At 35.4% G+C, this 19,305-nt stretch overlaps 1 protein-coding gene across 2 annotated transcripts in view; it reads left to right on the top strand.

Annotated features, from left to right (window-relative positions):
• LOC150090180 (CXXC-type zinc finger protein 1-like) overlaps positions 1-19,305 on the top strand; it is a 157,309-nt gene that overhangs the window by 24,932 nt on the left and 113,072 nt on the right. For both annotated transcript variants that reach the window (XM_090369001.1, XM_090369002.1), the window contains 2 exons: positions 3,957-4,057; positions 8,805-8,956. In XM_090369001.1, the coding sequence (XP_090225127.1) occupies positions 3,957-4,057; positions 8,805-8,956 (253 nt within the window). The remainder of the gene's footprint in view (positions 1-3,956; positions 4,058-8,804; positions 8,957-19,305) is intronic.

Below are 19,305 nucleotides of genomic sequence, written 5' to 3'. Positions count from 1 at the left end.
GGATCAATTAAATATCATTAAAAAAAAAATATGTATGGTACAATTTCACATTCACTGGTAGCCTTAAAATTTCTTTTAGAAAGAGGGGTTTCCTCCGTACTGTTGTCAGTATGATCCACTAGAACTGATCTAGTCTCAAGTGAAGGGATAAAAATAATACTTTCAAAATAAGAGATGTGCAAAATTTAACTTATGGATTATGCTCTGCAATATATAACTGTCAACAAAATGTTTGCCATGCAGAGGAACTTCAGAAACAAGACTTCCCAAGAGATGAAATACTCAACAAGTCAATAAAAACAAATTACTATTGGTTTAAATGATGGAAGTTTTGATATTTTTGATAATTTTTCAAATGATGATGAAATAATTTTTTGAATTTGATTATACTATTTCATATTCTTTATGAATATATTACTATGGATATTTTTCTATAATTTAATATCATAATTTTTGGAAGTTATTTCAATATTGTAATTTTTGGAATTTAGTAAAGGATTATAATTGTTTGTTTTTAACTAAATTAATAGAAATTATTGCAGCAATTTAAAAATATTTAAAATATACAGGTTGTGTGGGAAGTATGCCATATATGGCAGTAACAAACTGTTAGTTTATGAATAACAGTGCTTTCTTCCAGCAGCCTTGCAAAAAAATTACTCAGGTGAAAGAGAGGAAGGACACTAGTGAGTGATCTTTAAGTGCCTGCAGAATTTCTCTCAACCGTAATTCATAGTCCACAGTCTATATTCTAAGCCTCAATGTGCTATAAAAATCAATTGCATTAAGATAATTTCTTTTTTCAAAAAATAAATTTATTCTCTTAATGCTGCATATATATTTTAATATAATTTCAAAAAGTCTTAAATAATGATGAGTACAAAAAACTTTCTACAGTTGCCTTTAGGCTCAAAATGTTTTCCAGTAATCAGTCATTTATAATTTAAGTATTGCTAATTTGACACTGCTCAGTCACTTGCACAGCTTCTCCTCATTATGAAGGATCTTTTGTCTGTAAAGATTGATGTGAGGTACTCGCTAATTTCGTCAGAAACATCAGTTGGGTTATATAAAACTTTTCCACACCCATTACACTAGGATCTGATCTGATTCATTCCTTTCTTTGTATTCACATACATGAAAAACTCATTGTTCCTGTTCTTTGCTCTCTTAGACAGTCATTTCTCATACTCAGCCTTTACCAATTAGCCTTTTCTGTGGTATTATTACAGACTAAGTTGCAGCTGTTATAGGTATCATTCTAATTTTCCTATGCCACATTTTTCTTCTCTATTTGACTGACCAGTTCTGTATTCATTCCTCTTGCCATCTTCTTCACTCTATATTTTTCTTAATATATTATTATATACATTCATGACTACTGCTTTAAAGACAATTCCATAATTCTAATTTATTCACCTTCCTTCTGCAAATTACTCAGTTGATAGAGGCCATGTAGCATCTTAAACTGTCATAGTACCCTTTCCAGAAATTAAATAACATGTTTTTTTTTTTATCTTTAACTGCATCCTCTTTCTTTATCTTCCATTTAAGGACTGTGCGATTACTTCCCGCTAATGGTTCTTGTACTGTGAGTTATGATATCATCTGTTCTGTGGGCAGTGATCAAATCTAGAATATTTTTACCCTAGCATTTTCTCTAACATTCTAACACAAAAATTAATTATAATCATGTAGTTTCTTTGAAAATTTTGTGCCCTGATAATGAGTTTCTCCTCCACTTGCTTGAATCAATTAGGGACAACTTGAGATCACCCATAATAAGACATTTACACTTGCTTGACCATTCTGTCTTCATGTGGAGGCTCTCCTTATACTGTTCACAATGTTCTGGTCTGTAGCTTACCTCTACTCTTATTTTATCTTTGCTTTCAATTTCATACCACACAGAATCTATGCTGGCAGGCATAAATTTTGAATCTGGGAAAGCTTTTCTTTGTGCTCAAGCTGCTTATGATAAGAAGCTTGCCCTCACCTCCCCCCAACCCCATCTATCTTGTATACCCTCCTAAATGCATTCCATATACGATAGTGATACACATGAGTACCATCTCAGAAATAGGGTATGATACTCATTAGCATTAGTTATCCTATCCAGTAGCTTGAATTATTGCTCATTTTATTGGTGACACTCCTGACATGTAAACACAGTTAAGAATAAGTATTCATATATAGTTCAACTTTTGCATATATCAGCTCCAAACTTTCTGAGCTAACTTACTTCATCTGTTTCTTTTTTCCTTTGGGACAGCCTTCCTTGCTTTGTATTTCCTGAAAATTATAATCTATGGAAATTCAAGTCAAATATCAGCTAAAAATGCAAAAAATTGAGAAGTGTTGACTTATCAGTTTTTAGCATTTAGATTACTAGAGGTTTTCGTATCCTTTGTTTGGGGTTATCATTTAAAAAAAAAGTGTTGGAATAGTTAATTTCTTGATGGATATTACCTGCAAAGAAAATGTTTAATTTGAAGACATGGTTAAGGCCAAATATTATTTATTTTTTAGGTTTACAATAGTCATGTCTGCTGAAATTAGTAATTTCACAAAAGAAAAGAGCCATACAGTAATGAAATATCTTTTATTTGAAAGGATTGTTTGTGTGGTAAATCCATGAGGGTATGATGGAGACGTACATGATGACTGTTCATCATATAGTATCATCAAGAACCAGAGATTGAATTCAGAAGTAGTTGTAGAGTCATCAGAAATGAATCCAGGTCTGGTTGAACTATGACTATGTGAGACACAGAAAACATTTATGCTGTTCATTATCAGATACATAACAAAGACATGAAGTACATCCTAGGAATGATACTGTCTACAAAGAATTGCACATGAAAAAATATTCAGTGATGTGGGTAACAAAAGATTAGTATGCAGACTAGGAGAGGGCTAATTGGGCAGATTAACTTTTCAACAATGCCATTTTGTTTACAAGTAGTTCAATAATGAGGCAACTTGTGGAGAAGTAAAGTTTGCTCTGCCTTTAGCATTAAGACCATTGCATTACTAGGCAGTTTAAATCCTGCCAGCCAAAAAACACAAGACTGTAAGAAAGTTCTGCATTTTCATAAGATTTAGAAAAGACAAAATAGTATTTCCCATTTTCGTGACAAATTTCAAAATTTGTCACGAAAATAGCCTTAGTGTAGTTTTCCTTTGTTCGTTATGGCTGTGAAAAGTAAGAAGTTGGCATGAAGAGATGGCAAGAAACTTTGACCTTGCACCTTTCTAAGTGCAGAACTGAAAGTGGCAGTGAAAACTTCTCCATATGATGAATTGAAGAATTGTTAGTGGAATAGTTTGAAGAATGTATTCTAAACCCAGGTCATCCAAAAATAATCAAAAGTGAACAAGTTATTTATATTTCATATCGTTAATTATTTTATAAATTAACTTGATATTATTGTTTATATGATTGCTTTTATTTGTTTAGAAACAGTTTCTTTAACTACTTTCATAAAGATTTCAGAAGCATGTGAGCAAAGGGAACAAATATGCAAGAATTAAAATCTGCTCACATAACACTGTGCTGTGCTGAAATAGAAAGTAATGACTAGTTCCTGCGTATTCTTTACAAAGAATTTTCAACTGAGAGCCTTCGATGGTTAGCACACTTCTTCATAGACTTATCTGCCTCAGTGTTTATTCTAAACAACCAACCAGTAGTCTTAACTGGGAGACAAAAAGAAAGGTTTTAATTTCAGGTGATTCCAGAATTTCTTATTTTTCTTGTGATTGACTTGTTTAGTTGCTAATATTTATTCCAGTGTTGAATTTATTTATTTATTCTTTTGAACAGTTTTTTACTGTCTTTTTTTTTATTTTTAGAATTATAGAATTATATATAAAGTTAAATTTTCCTTTTAATGAATGCTTTAAGAATAACTTCTGTCTTCAAATTGTTGATTGTTTATTTTTTCTCTGTGTAGTGGCTGTGATAGCTGTAATGAGTGGTATCATGGGGACTGTATTAGTATAACAGAAGAATATGCCAAAAATATACAACAGTTCTTTTGTTTGATGTGCAGGGGTAAGTGACATGAATTTTATTTATGAGCCCATTTCATTTAATCTATTTTTAATGTTTATTGTCACTAGACTTTGGATTATATGCAATTCCATATGTGCATATTCAAATGCATTATTGCGGCCATTGTAGTCATTAGTTCATATAAATGCATATAACATAAATATTACAAGCAATACTGCATATTCCTTAACTTGATCAGATAATTTATCAAATGTCGACCTTGGAACCATGTAACAAGTCACTGTATTGCAATTAAATTAGTGTGGGATAATATTTCACTGAGCACAGGAAAATGTCTGAAATCAGCATGGGAAACATTTTAATTCTATTTTGATATTCATTCTCGTGCTATCGACTACAACAGATGAAACGTTTTTGTTAAACTTGCCAAAAATTAAATCTGTTACTAAACTTCATATGGAATTGTGGCTTGCCAGTTATGGAAAAGATTTTATTATCAGTGGCATTATTGTGTTCTGTGTTGTTTGCAGAAAAAAAAGTTCCATGCAAGAAAAAATTCAAGGTGACCAATATGTGAAAACAGTATTGCACATTATGGCCAAGCAAAGGAAAAGCAAGGAAAAATTGTCAGAGAAGTCACTTTTAACAAGCCATGTACTTTAAAAGAAGAGAAAAGTGATTTTTCAAAGTATTTGTGTCTTGCCCTGGTAAGCAGCAATATCCCTTTCAATAAGTTAAAAAATTGAGTCTTCAAGCAATTTTTGAAAAATGTTGTATAAATCAAAATATTCCAGACGAATCCACCACGAGAAAGAATTATCTTAACATTATACATGATGATATTATCATAAATTTGTCGAGATATTAGAGAAAACTACATTTCGATGTCCATCGATGAAATGACAGATGTTTGTGGCTGCTATATTGCACATTTTATAAGTGGAAAATTAGACACAGAACCATCATGTTCATATTTACTTGCTTGTAAGGCCCTCGAAAGGTGAATTACTCTACAATATTAAGATTTTATAGTGATTCTTCATAGTTATAGTCTGCATTTTTATTAGTAATGCTGCTTTGTATATGGTAAAGCTGCTTCTGCCTTACAAGTTTTCTGTCAAATCTGATCAATTTTATTTGCTTAGCCATGGCTTACATAGGTTGGCAGAGGCAATTTGGGAGAATTTTGGTGAAATTAGCAAACTTATTTTTAGAATAAAAAAGGTTTTGTTAAAAGCACCTTTGAGATTAGACTTACAGAAATATGCTACCTACTCTTCCTCTCCCAACTTATCCTGTTCTCACAAGATGGGGAACGTGGTTACAAGTGTTGTTTAATGCTAAAAATTTTGGTTCTATAAAGGGATTTGTTGGATAGTACACATTCAGTGGCTATTAGTAGTGCTAGACAATGGTTTCTGATCCTTTGGCTAGAAAACATTTATTGTTCATCCAGACCCATTTCATCTGGTTACCTAGTAGTATAACCAAACTTGAAATGTCGGTACTTTCTTTGAACAGTACAGTTGGAGAGATGGAAAAAGTTGAATTGAAAATTTAAACTGTGCATAGGAGAAGAAATAAGAAGAAAATACAATAATGTTTTAGAAAAGAACTCACGATTTCACACTTTAAGGAAAATAGATGAATTTGTAAAAGGAAATGAACTTTCATTTCAAGTAGAAGATCTTGGATGATAAACGTCACAAATTTACAGTGGACCAGTTTGAGAAATATATTATTGTGTATTGTAACAAAAATTATTCCAGGTGTGAGTTTGAAAAGAGAATCTTTTAAAAATAAAAATGTTAAAATTTTTCATAAATGGTTTTATTACTTTACCATGTTGAATACAAAGAAATTGCAGTTCAGTTAACTGTAATAAATTAGTATTATTAGCATTTTGTTGCATAGTTTAGTATTTTTTTGTACGTATAATCCGATGTCTAATTATCACATTAGTTGTGCGAAATCAACCAATATACAGGGCATTTCAAAAATTGGTGCAACAAATTCTGGGATGTGTTTTAGGGTCAAAATAAGTAAAAAAGTACTATAAACACATCGAAAACACTTGTATTTTGGAATTGTTACATTCAACAAGGCTTACAAATATAGCAATCCTTAACTTTTGTAGCCTCTGGTTCTCTCAGGTTCTCATCTTTCTTACCAGTGAGAATATACTACCCTCATTAATTTTACTGTCCCCTTCAGGTTCCTCCAAGATGTCTAATTGCCAAGCTTTGCAGACTACACCTTCTAAGCTGTTTTTTTATGCGGATATCAATTAGTACTCCTCACCAATCTGATTGCCCTTATTTAAACCCCCTTTAGAATCTCTGTGGTTTTCTTTAGGTGTGGCCTAAAATACCTGAACATTCTGAATGCAGTCAAAAGAACTAGTTTTAGGTCAAATATGGTTATATTTTCGATTATATGGAGGGACAATAACATTCTTCTCTCATATTTTTATACATGGATAAGACACCCTGTACCTTCCTAGTCACTTGTTTATGCTGATTGGTAAATTTCATATCTGATTTCATCATCATTCCTGGTATCGTATTATAATCTGGAACATATTAGTATTTCGAGCGAAATCCTTAGGTAGATTACAACCAAACAGAGTATGATTGGGAGGGATTGAATGGCAAGCATCAAGCAGCACTCCTTCAAGATGAGACCACTCTTGGAATACTGAGTCCAGGTATGGAATCACACCTGAAAAGTGACATTGGGCTTCTTGAAAAGGTCCAAAGATGGATAATGAGCCTGGTGAAATAGGCAAAAAGGTACCCATATGAGGAGAGACTTCGAATGTATGTGCTGTCAAGCTAGTAGGTACTTTAGAGGGGGATCTGATCGAGGTTTATAAGGCTTTGAAATGGGACAGTAAAATGAATGAAGGTGAATTTTCACAGTATTAAGTGATGCTAGAACCATGGGGTCATAATTCAAACTAAGGAGAAAGAACCATAGAAAGTTTTCCCTTATCCAGCGAGTTGTTAATTATCAGAACAAATTATCTTCGTTGGTAGTACAGGCTTACAGTTTGAAGAAATCAAAGTCCTATTGGATAAGTACCTGAAGGTAAAGGAAAACAGTAATTTTTATTTTTTAATTTTATTTTATTTATCTGGCTTTCTTGCACTGTGACTAATACTAAATTCAGGAAGGATAGTTATTGACTGGATATAAGAAAATTTTCTTTTAGCCGAAGGATTGTTTACTATTGGAATTATTAAGTTGAACACCCAATCTTGCAAAACTAGAGAGCTTGGATAAATTTGAGGGTGGATTGAACAGATCTCTGGATGGAATGAAGTGATTTTTGAATTTTTTTTATAAGGTTGATATTGAATAATTGGCTTCTTACATTGATTTGCTTTTCTTAATACTATTACTATCACTCTTGGCCCATTTGTTTCTTTTTGAAGTCTGCAAAGTATATATTGCTGCTGCTAAACTTGCATTCAGCTGTTTTGTCCCTTCTCTTCCACTAACCAAAGACATGAACTGAATTTTAGATTCCACTAATGAAGTGGTAGTATAGTATTTTTTACAGTACATCAGCATTTTAGGCCAAATTGTATTATCATATATTATCTGTGCAAGTGTGTGTTTAGGGATCAATTAGTAAGTTGTGCATACTGTTTGAAAATCCGGTATAAATCCCATGGAAAACCAACTCTCAACCTGAGATCATCTGACTACAGCCCAATTGAAGAAGCATTTTAAGAATTCCTTGAATTTCTGACATACTTTCATACCTGTCCAATTTTGTTAGAAGTTTTCTGATAATTGGACATTTTTCTGGTTTCTGATAATTGGATATGTCTTCTGGTTTCTGATAATTGGATGTGTCTCTTGGTTTTCTTCCAGTTTTTGGCCAAGTTTATGCATATTTTCCAGATATGCAGGTATTATGATTATTATTTTTTTTCTGTAATGGACTACCAAATTTAATGAAAAGCACGTAAAAGTTGACATTAGGTGGCTCTGTGTGTTCACTTTCATTTCTGGATATAGGAGTGACACACGATGTGGGTATTCAGTCATTTACACGGAAATAAAAAAAAAAATTCTTAATTTTATTATATAGAGAAAGTTATGCATTTTTCATTTGAAGTTTTCATCACCACATGATGCCTTACTGTTTTTTCATTTTCTTCAGTTCATTATCGGTATTTGCATGGCTCTGAAAGAAGTATAGATCTAGCTTATGACAGTTTACTTCAAATACAAAAAAAAAATGTTTTTGAAATATATGTATTTCAGGGTGGAACTGGATGGACACTTTCTGACATTGGGAATTAATTAGTGATTGAGAATGCTTTATTTATTTTTATTTTGGCTGATTCAGAATAAGTTTGCTTCTTAGCATCCATTAGCCATTATAATTGTAGTAGCATGCCACAAAATGTAAATAAGTATTAGATTATTAAGTAATGAATAATCACTGAATTATTAAATATTTTTTACACAAGTAAGTAAAAATTGAATTGTTTAACAATTAGTAGTATTCAGCTTCTTTAGAAACTGGGACAATCCTTTCTACAGTTGTAATATTAGATAAGATTACTTGAGGAAATAATTGCTATCAACATTGAAGATAAGAACACAGAAGTAAGAAATGGTATTTGTCTCCACAGAAAATTTAAATTCCTATATTCAAAGATAAACATAAGGAATAAAGAATTAAAAATAGTATACATTAATACTTAGTAAATTGTTTTCATGTTTTTTTTTTAAATTTAATAGTAATTTTTGTTTTTCAAATAAACAGAAAGAGATCCAACTTTAGAAATTAAGTTTAAGGAAAAGAAAGATAAGCCAGAAAAGCCGCCCAGGAAAGAGAAAGAAAAGGAGAGAGATAAAGAGAAGGAAAAGCATAAAGAATTGAAAAAGAAATCCTATCATTCTGAGGATGATAAGAAAGTATGTAGGTGTTTTTTTTTTTTTTTTTGCTTTATTTAACTTAATTGTCTTGAAGTAGGAAATGTAACAACATATTCTTACACAGTACGCTTCTTATTGACACACATCTTTGATTGCAGTGTATATTTTACCTAATAACTGCAGATTTTAATTATACTGGTTTCTATAAATTTTTTTCAGCACATTATTGTAGTTTGCATATATAAATTTTGTTTTTTCATCAAAGATGATATTAATTGTTAATGGATGAAGAGAACTGGATATGGACAAATGGATGAAGAGAAAGATAATGTTAAAAGGTAGTTTAAAGGGTGTTATTACCTATCTTTGATAATAGTCCACATTAGCAGAGCAGGATGTAACTTATATAAGCTTGTGTATTTTGATGTATTTCATTATATATTTGAAATGATTTTAAGTATACTCAGTAATTCAGGAGTTTTGATATAATTTAGCAACTATAAATGTATGGTATTTGCCATTTGATGCCCGAAGTATGGTTACCATGTTTCTGGGCTTTTCGCCTATTTGATAACTTGTAGACAGGATTTTAAATGTTGTCCAGGGTTTAATTATTAGGTTTGGATGTGGCCATGCAGTAACATATGTAGACATTTGTATGCTCATCACAAGATTAAACCCATATGCTGCCACAAAAAACACGTAGTTCACTGTTTACGCTAGTTTATCTGCTGCAGTAAAACAGTCACAAATGAAGCTAAACTCCTCTTACTTTGGCCACACAGGATGTAAATGGCAACTTATATATTTTAATTTTTATTTATATGAGGCATTTTAACGTATACAGGGGGATCCTTGTTATCCGAGGATAATTGGTTCCAGAAAATTCCACTTAAAATGGGGACCAAATTTTCGTAATGTGTGTTATGTACTTGTGCATAGTAAAAAATGGATTGAAGGAACTGAAAAATGAGACAATTATTTTATTAGACTTGGTCCTTGAGGTTGTCACAGACATTCTCTCAGATATGCCAGACAAGCTGTTCTTGCTACCTGGGAGTCTAAAACGCTGATGGAACTGATATTCGGGTGACACTTAAGTCAAGTGGACCCAATTTCGGTGAAGTCCGGACGGTCTATGACAGCCAAATCCTCTGCTTGCACCTTCACGATGGTGGGACTGTTAGTAATCCTGGGTATAACCTCCATGCACAAGTGTTTTGGTGGGTGACCACCTAGCTGTGAACCAACGTAAGCAGGGGTCGAGGTGTGGCGCCCACACCACATGGAGGAACGCCGCCCCTCTATGTTACCAGGCAGTACTAGGTGGTAGATGACTCTCATCAACCAGTGAAATACCACCACTTTACTTATTGGAGGCTTGAAGTGGTGGAACCCATGTTTAGTCTCTAGAGCTAAGTTCCGGCCAACCCTTCCCTATCTCTTCCATCATGCAGTATGATTGATGATTTTTGAGGTTATGATGAACGTCGTGGCGAGATCCAATATTCCTTACATTTCGAGGGTACAGCTCTAAAACGGTGTTCGCAGGCCGGCCGCTAGATAGTACACCGGACCAAACCTATTGGTAACTCTCTAGGAGGCTTCCGGATCAGCTAGTGTATAATCTTGCTACCTCTACTCTGCCAGATAGTGACTGGAGGGAGTCCGAGTAGTGTGTATGCGGGGAGCATTGTCGAGGCCACGTTATGTCAAGGATCTGGGTATATTCTTACCACATGTACGCCATATCCAAAAATTTCATTACTTCATACAGCATGTCCCACCCACTTGTTCTTACTATTGAATACACCATGAATTGTCAAACTAATAGAGCAAGCTTATCTGCGAAAAGATCCAAACCTCCCAAGGACTTCCTAATTCATTTCACAAATATACGTGGTCTCAATTCCAATCTCAACGATGTCCATTTCCACTTGCAGTATGCCAAACCCCATGTACTTTTTCTGACTGAATCTCAGTTATCAGTTGATTCAACTACTTCTCATCTCAGATGTCCAAATTATTTGCTGTATGATTCCTTTCGCCTCAAAGGTGGTACTTGTGCATATGTCCGTTCTGATATTCCCTGTCAGAGACTTGGCAATTTGGAATCTCCTCTCTTTGATCTTCTCTGGCTTAAAATCTCTCTACCTCATTGTGTCAAATTCATCTGTTGTCTCTACCGTTCTCCCAACTCCACTAATCACTTGGAGCTCTTTGACTTCCTCTCTTTGCAACTTGACTTTCTCCAGTCTAACTTTCCTAACAGTGAGGTAATTTTCCTTGGTGATTTTAACGTTCACAACTCCAGCTGGCTTCCATTTTCTAGTCACACCGACCCAGCAGGTCGAGATGCTGAGGCTTTTGCAATTACTAATGACCTAGCACAGATTGTTCATTTACCTACAAGAATACCGGACAATCCTAATCATACAGCCAATACGCTTGATCTTTTTCTCACGAACAACCCTTCTAAGTACAAGGTCGAAGTGAGAGGTCCTTTAGGCACTTCAGATCACAACTTGGTGATTGTCTCTTCTCCAATGGAACCTTTATCTCATGGCTATTCCCAACCTCGTATTGTTTGGCATTACAAGAATGCAAAATGGGATGACCTGCGAGACTTCTTTTCTTCTTTTCCTTGGTCTGATTACTGTTTCAAAACTTCTGATGTCAACGTTTGCTCAGATCGTGTCGTGAAATTATTCTTGCAAGAATGGAATCCTTTATCCCACACTCCACTTTAAAATCTCGTCCTTTATTTAAACCTTGGTTTTCCAATAAATGTGCTAAGGCTGTCCAAGAGAAGAATGTTGCATATCGTAATTGGCTTGTTTCTAATTCTTCAGTTTCATTTTCTGCCTACACCAAAGCTCGCAACAATTGTAAAGCAGTTATTAATCAGTCCAAACTAGAGTTTGAACAGGCTAAGAGTAGAAAACTTGCTTCTTGCCGTAATGGTAGCCGAGCATTCTGGTCTCTTGCCAAAGCTATTGGCCGCAACTTTTGCCCATCTCTGCTCCCACCTCTGTCCAAACCAGATGGTTCTGTTGTCACTTCAGCCAAGGATAAAGCTGACCTACTAGCATCCCATTTTTCTTCCAGCTCATGTATTAATGATCTTGGTAAAACACCTCCCACCATTCCTAACACACTCCATTCAATGCCTCCTGTGGTCTTCCGTCAAAAGGATATCAGAAGGATTTTGATGAATCTGTATGCTAAGAAAGCTCCAGGTCCTGATGGTATTTCTCCACTTGTTCTCAAAACTTGTGCTCCTGAACTTACTCCTATTCTTTGCCGCCTTTTTTCACTTTCTTATTCCAAAGGTGTTTTTCCTTCTGCTTGGAAATTTGCTCATATCCAGCCAGTTCCTAAAAAGGGTGACAAATCCCTCCCATCCAATTATCGTCCCATTGCAATTACTTCTACTCTTTCTAAAGTAATGGAGAAATCAATTAACTGCCAACTCTTAAACTACCTAGAAACCTTCCGTCTGATCAACGATCACTAGTATGGATCGCTAGTTCCGGCAGTGTCGATCCACTGGTGATATTCTGGCTTATGTTACCCATTTATGGATTAATTCAATGGAAAGGTTCGGTGAAACACAAGTAGTTGCTCTTGACATCTCAAAGGCTTTTGATCGTGTTTGGCATAAAGGTCTTCTAAACAAGCTTCCATCTTATGGTTTGCCAACTGTTTTTAGTAATTGGTTATCCAGTTTTCTCTCTGATCGCTCACTGAGGGTGATGGTAGATGGCTCTCTGTCTTCTAACTTCTCCACTAATGCTGGTGTCCCCCAAGGTTCAGTTCTTTCCCCCACTCTTTTCCTCTTGTATATCAATGACCTTCTTCCATTGACTGGAAATCCTATCCATAGTTTTGCCGATGATAGCACATTGCATTCAACTTTCCATTTTGAGAAACCTTGTCCTGCTCAATCAGCTTCAACTTCTCGAAAATCTGCTACCAATTCCTTAAATGCCGATCTTCAGGTCATTCTCCAGTGGGGCAAAGACAACTTAGTTGATTTCAACCCTTCTAAAACTCAGTCTTGTCTTATATCTCGCAAAAAGGATTCTTCTGCTCCTATGCTTAACTTTAGTGACACTCCGATTTCTAGGCAAAATGATATATCTCTTTTGGGGATTACCCTGACTTCTAATCTCTCTTGGCACAAGCACATTACAAATATTGCTTCCTCTGCATCTAAAAAACTTGGTTTTCTCTTTCGCTCTCGGCGTTACATTTCTTCCAAACAGCTGCTCACTCTGTATAAATCGAAAATCCGCCCTGCCATGGAATATTGTTCCCACATCTGGGGTGGTGCCCCCAAAACCTCTCTCAGGCTTCTTGATTCCATTCAGAAGAGGGCAGTTAGGTTAATTAATGATTCATCTCTAACAGAGTCTCTCCACTCGCTTTCTCATAGACGCACTGTTTCTGCTGCTTGCCTCTTTTACAGATACTTCCATGGGCACTGTTCTTCTGAATTGGCTTCTATAATTCCCGCTCTCTCTTTCAAAACAGTCCGAACACGTGTCGCCACCAGCCAACATCCATTTACTGTCCTACTTCAAACCCACAGAACCAACTTTTCATCTTCCTCATTTATTCATTCAACTGCCGTTTTCTGGAACAACCTTCCTTCATACGTATTTCCTGAAAATTACAATCTACAGAAGTTCAAGTCCAATGTCAACAAATATCTTCTTTCATCTTCCCAACCTCCAACCCAAGCACGGTACTAAGTACTATAGGTTCTAATACCTCTCGTGTTTGGGGTTCACATAAAAAAAAAAAAAAAAAATTAGACATTTTTTATTATAATATGTTGAACAATGTAAGGTTAAGTAAAGTTTATTGAAGTTACACTATTTTTCAGTTTTATGAATAAAGAATGAATCCAGAGTTGTTTGTTTTTTTTTCTGGCATATTTTTTCAGATAAAATTGTGGCGTAGCATTTAGTTATGTCTTTAACTTTAACTTTTATGACACTTAACTTTTGCGACAGGATCATGAAGAGTGTTGTTTTCACAAACATATTCATGGTAAATTTTCTCAAGGGCTTCCTTTAATCCTTTAATTTTTAAATCCTTGCGACTGAGGGGGCTCGGATAATGGATACTTGGATACCGGTAAACCCCCCCCCCACCGTACACAGATGTTTATTGTTTTGGTATGAGTTGTTCTGATGTGCATTAGTAAAAAAAAAAAAAAATCAATTTCCATTTGCTTCCTTTCTGGGCACTTCAGTATGATGCTTTCTGGCTTCACTTAAATTTGAAGTAGCAAAGTTTTCAGGGTTATGTTTCAACATAAGCATTGAAATATAACCTTGCAGCCTACTTTGCTATGTAGGGCCAATGCAGCTATGTGTTAAGGGTTAAAGGTATACAGAACTCTTTTATGTATTTAACTGTCAGTGTTTCTTCCATGTACCACATGGCTGCTCTCTTAGGTTAGATATATTAATCATTAGTTGGCATAAATTTTCTAATAGAGGACGCCTTTGTCTGAGGGGAGATTAATGAGTCTTGACAGAGCTATCACAATTGTGCTTTGAGTTTTAAATAAATAGAAGAGTCACCAATTATCACTGGAGACCAAGGTATCCCTAGGAACAGAAATTGAATGCAAAGAAATTTATGGTTTTCAAATTATGACTTAATATTATTTATTTATATATATATTTGTATGTACTATAAAGATTAAATGAAAAGGAGGAGTATGAAAAAAGGGAAAATTATTTATAGACAAAGGACTGATAGACAGAAAGCACCAAATGACCATAATAGTATATCCATCAATTCCATCCATATTATTAACAGCTGTTCCATCTTCAATATAGCACCTGAATGCTGTTTTGTGATTACTGTTGATCTTAAGTGCGTTGATCCTTTGACATGTTCTTTTATACGTGCATTGTCCTTTAAAATAATATTCACTGTTGTAGATGACAAACTTTGTCCTGCTTTGTACTTCTTAATCATTTTAATCTTCATTTCTAAATCACTTTTTTTTTCATTTCCTGGCACTACCACAACTTGCACTTTTCGTTGGTCGCTTTCCCTTCATCATTGTAATACGTAAATAGGAATGAAGAGAAGTTTCTGAAATTTTTTTTTTATATGATTGAAGATTTCAGTGAGGGGGTACTCACTTCACCATAATACCGTAACGTAAAAACCCACACAGTTCCAGTTATTGGGATTATCTCAAATGCAATAAGATCAAGTTTACCACCCATTTATAATAGATTGTGCTAACAGAAAAGCCCAATAAACTGGAAAGTGCAAATTGTTTTTATTGTTTTTTTGGTTGTGACCTTCAGAAACGTGCTTTAGAAAAATATCACAAAGGCGTTCAAAATTGATTCTTATAGCAGAACATATGATAATGATGAAAGGGTAGTGCAATTTCCATTATAAAAACGACCTTTTAGAGAGTTCTCTCTAAAAGGCCTTAGAAGATTAAAAGCTCTCAAAAATAGCTTAGTAATATAGCGAAATTTTCAACTTCCAAAGACTTGGAACGAATTACAAAAAAAAAAAAAAAAAAAAAAACATGTTATTGAGTTCACATTATGATATTTTCACAATACCTCCCTACAGATGCAAAATACGTTTCCATATTTTTTTCAGTTTGTACTGGCCACTAAAAACTTACGTAAAGTCAAATTTGCGTAAGTCAAGTATTACCTAAGTCTGGGAGTTCCTGTAAAGGCAAATACCTAGTTTGTGACAAGTTTATATCACATGTAACAGAGGGAACAAAAAAAAAAGTTGAATCAAACATGTAGTTATAATTTCAGGAGGCCTTAGCAAAGTTCAGTCATTGGACATCCCCGTTAATGAACCCTTTAAAGCATTTGTGCATGAGGAGTGGATCAAATGTATGGAAGTACCAAATCACAAAACAAGCTGAAGAAACAGAAGTTTAAGAAATGTCTGATAGGTTCTTGAGGTTGTCCAGACATTCTCTCAGATATGCCAGACAAGCTGTACTTGCTACCTAGGAGTCTAAAATGCTGATGGAACTGATATTTGGGTGACACTCAAGTCAAGTGGACCCAATTTCAGCGAAGTTCAGATGGTCTGTGATAGCCAAATCCTCTGCTTGCACCAGTGATGGTGAGATTTAGTAATCCTGGGTATAACCCCCATGCTCAAGCACACTGTGGGTGACCACAAAGGTGTTAACCAACGTAAGCAGGGGTCGAGTTATGGCGCCCATACCACATGGAGAAATGCTGCCCCTCTGTGTTACCAGGCAATACTAGGTTGTAGATGACTCTTATCAACCGGTGCAATATGACCATTATGCTTATTGGAGGCTTGAAGTGGTGGAACCCATGTTCAGTCTCCAGAGCTAAGTTCCAATCAACACTTCCCATATTTTCCGTCATGCAGTATGACTGATGACTTTTGAAGTTATGATGGGCATCACTGCGAGATCCAATATTCCTTACATTTCGAGGTTACAGCTCTAAAATGGTGTTTGCAGGCCGGCCGCTAGTTAGTACACACCAGACTGAACCTATTAGTAACTCTCTAGGAGGCTTCCAGATCAGCTAGTGTATAATCTTGCTACCTCTATTTTGCCAGATAGTGACTGGAGGGAGTTCGAATAGTGTGAATGCGGAGGGCATTGTCGAGACCATGTTATGTCGAGGATTTGGGTATACAGTAATCCCCCGCTATTCACGGGGGTTACGTTCCTGAGAAGTGCCGCCAATACGGAAAACGTGAATACTGGGTTATGGCTCCCACAGTAATAAAGGGGTTCCGTTCCAAAGTATGAAATATATAAGAAAAACTAGTGTAAATTTTTGTCTATGTATGTATTATACAGGGTGATTCACTACCAGTGCGACAAACTTGCAGGAGGTGTAGGGGGCACAAAGACGAATCGGAATCACATAGCATTGCAGGGTCCGAAATGCCTTCGTCATGCGGTAGAGGACGTTGAACGGGAGGTCGCGTGAACAGCGATCCCACTGGAAGCCAGCATTTGCGAACCGTTTCTGTTGAAGAAACCAAGTAGCAAAAGTCCTCCGGAGTGGATAATCCGCAGGCTCCAATGATTGGACGTGCTGCAGATGGTATGAACTCATTTGGTTTGTTGACAGTATCCTCCATACAGTGGATTGGGAAATACCCAATTGTTGGCCTATCGCTCGAGTACTCGTACTCGAATTGCCTTCTGCAAGATGTAGGACATTCTCCTCATTGTCTGGCGTCCTCGTCGTTCGCTCTCGATTCATGGTACCTCTCGTGAAACAACCAGTCTCATGTAACCTTCTGTGCACATGTGCAAAAATCCTATGATGAGAAGCACGCCTGTGCGGGAAACGTTCCTGGTACAAGCGCAGAGCAGCGCGCCCGTTACAGTCCGCAGTCCCATACGCGAGGTGCATGTCGGCCAGTTCAATGTTTGAATACTCGTCCATCCTACTGCCTCGGGAACCGGTTCGCAAATGCTGACTTCCAGCGGGATCGCTGTTCACGCGACCTCCCTTTCAACGTCCTCTACCGCATGACGAAGGCATTTCGGACCCTGCAATGCTATGTGATTCCGATTCGTCTTTGTTGCCCCCTACACCTCCTGCAAGTTTGTCGCACTGGTAGTGAATCACCCTGTATGTCCTTCGTAATATGACTATGTACATAGAAGTACATAGTGAAATGCAAGCATATGGCATCGAAATTAAAATAAGAAACAATTTAATATTAAACATAATATTTATTAGAAATTTGAAACAAATCTTTCAAACCAGTGCCTTTGCTAGCTACAAAACTTATCCCGCCAGTTCTATCACTAGTTTCGCTAAAGTGTTGATAAAGGAGTTTTGCCTTTTCACGAATGATGAGTGAACTTAATGGAATTTTATTTTGAGTTCGGTCTTCTATCCACAGATTTAAAGCCTTTTCCGTTTTTTCTAATTGAACATCACGAGTTACAGAGTAAATTTTTGAAGCAATTAGCGCGTTTTCACGGACACTAAGGCGGATTTTTTCTTCCGATTTTTTGATTGATCGTACCGTTGACTCATTGATTTTATAACTTTCACCATTAGAAATTTTGTCACTTTCCACAATAAAGTCACTTTCTTCCATTAACGCACTAGAAAAAGTCTTGTTTTACACTGCAAAACGGTAGATTTATCACTTTTGTAAGCATATCAATTTATAAATTGATAAATTTATAAATTGAATAAATTGATAAATTTATTCAATTTATAAGCATATAAATTAAAAGCAAACGACGAAACCTTCCATGACAAGCGCATAACACATACTGAACAAGGATTAGCGAGAAACATCCATGCTTGCGATTTTGTCACCCCTCTCCCCCCACTCACTGATTTTTTTTTTTTTTTTGACCGGGAAAGATAATTTTAGCCATGCCCGTGTTTTTTTATGTCGGAAAATGTTCACGGCGCTTTAAAATTCACATTTTTTTAGGTTTCATTTTATATTAAATCAGCGACCACGAATACAGATACCGCGAATAGCGGGGGTTTACTGTATATGTAAATAAATTTACAAGCAATTTTTTTTGTCACATTTAAGAGTTTTTCTTTCATTTTGATTATTCAAGCAAATTTATTTCCAGTCCACCCCAGATAATTGAAATCTACTGTAATTTAATGCAGTTATTCCTTTCATTTATCCCCTGTTTCTGCATCATTGCCAGTGGACATGTCTAAATTACTGTGTAACTTGCCACTAATAAACCAGTATTATGAACATGTAGTTTAAAGTATCGTTTTTCATATTTGAAAGACATTATGCTTCTTGCATAATGCCTTTCAAATAATGCATAAATCCCATGAATTTTTCACCTATTTATACACCTATGAAATTATTGGTTGTGTCATTGATGTAAAATTGTGTCCTTTTGATGTAAAATTGTGATTTAGTGCTTCCATCCATTTGGGGTACTCCTCATGCATGAATGCTTTAAAAGTTTCATTAACTGATATGTCCAGTGGCTGAATTTGACTAAAGCCTCCTGGAATTATAGCTAACTCAGTATTTGATTCAGCAATTGCCCTTTTTGTTATTTCTGTTTCATGTGATTTGAGCTAGTCATGCACTAAAAGAGTCAGAGCTTTCAGAAAGCCGCCTGGATGCTCTGACTATACCTTCTAACCTTCTTTTTAATCCAAGCCACAGCTAGGGTTAAAATATGTAGGTGAATTGTTGGCAGCATTTTCTAGTTAAAAAAAAATACATCTAATGGTCTAGAAAATATATTATTTGTCTTACGATTAAGATATTTTAATTTTACAATGCACATAATTGTATTAACTTGTAAAAAAAAAAAAAAAAAATCAGAAAAATTCAAAAAATATAGCTGTGCAATAAGCAAAAGC

The sequence above is a fragment of the Mastigoproctus giganteus genome, chromosome 2, assembly GCF_048544385.1.
Source record: "Mastigoproctus giganteus isolate SK-2022 chromosome 2, ASM4854438v1, whole genome shotgun sequence".
NCBI classification, from domain to species: domain Eukaryota; kingdom Metazoa; phylum Arthropoda; class Arachnida; order Uropygi; family Thelyphonidae; genus Mastigoproctus; species Mastigoproctus giganteus.
The sequence above is the reverse complement of the archived record's forward strand: the minus strand, read 5'-3'. Positions and strand labels throughout refer to the sequence as shown.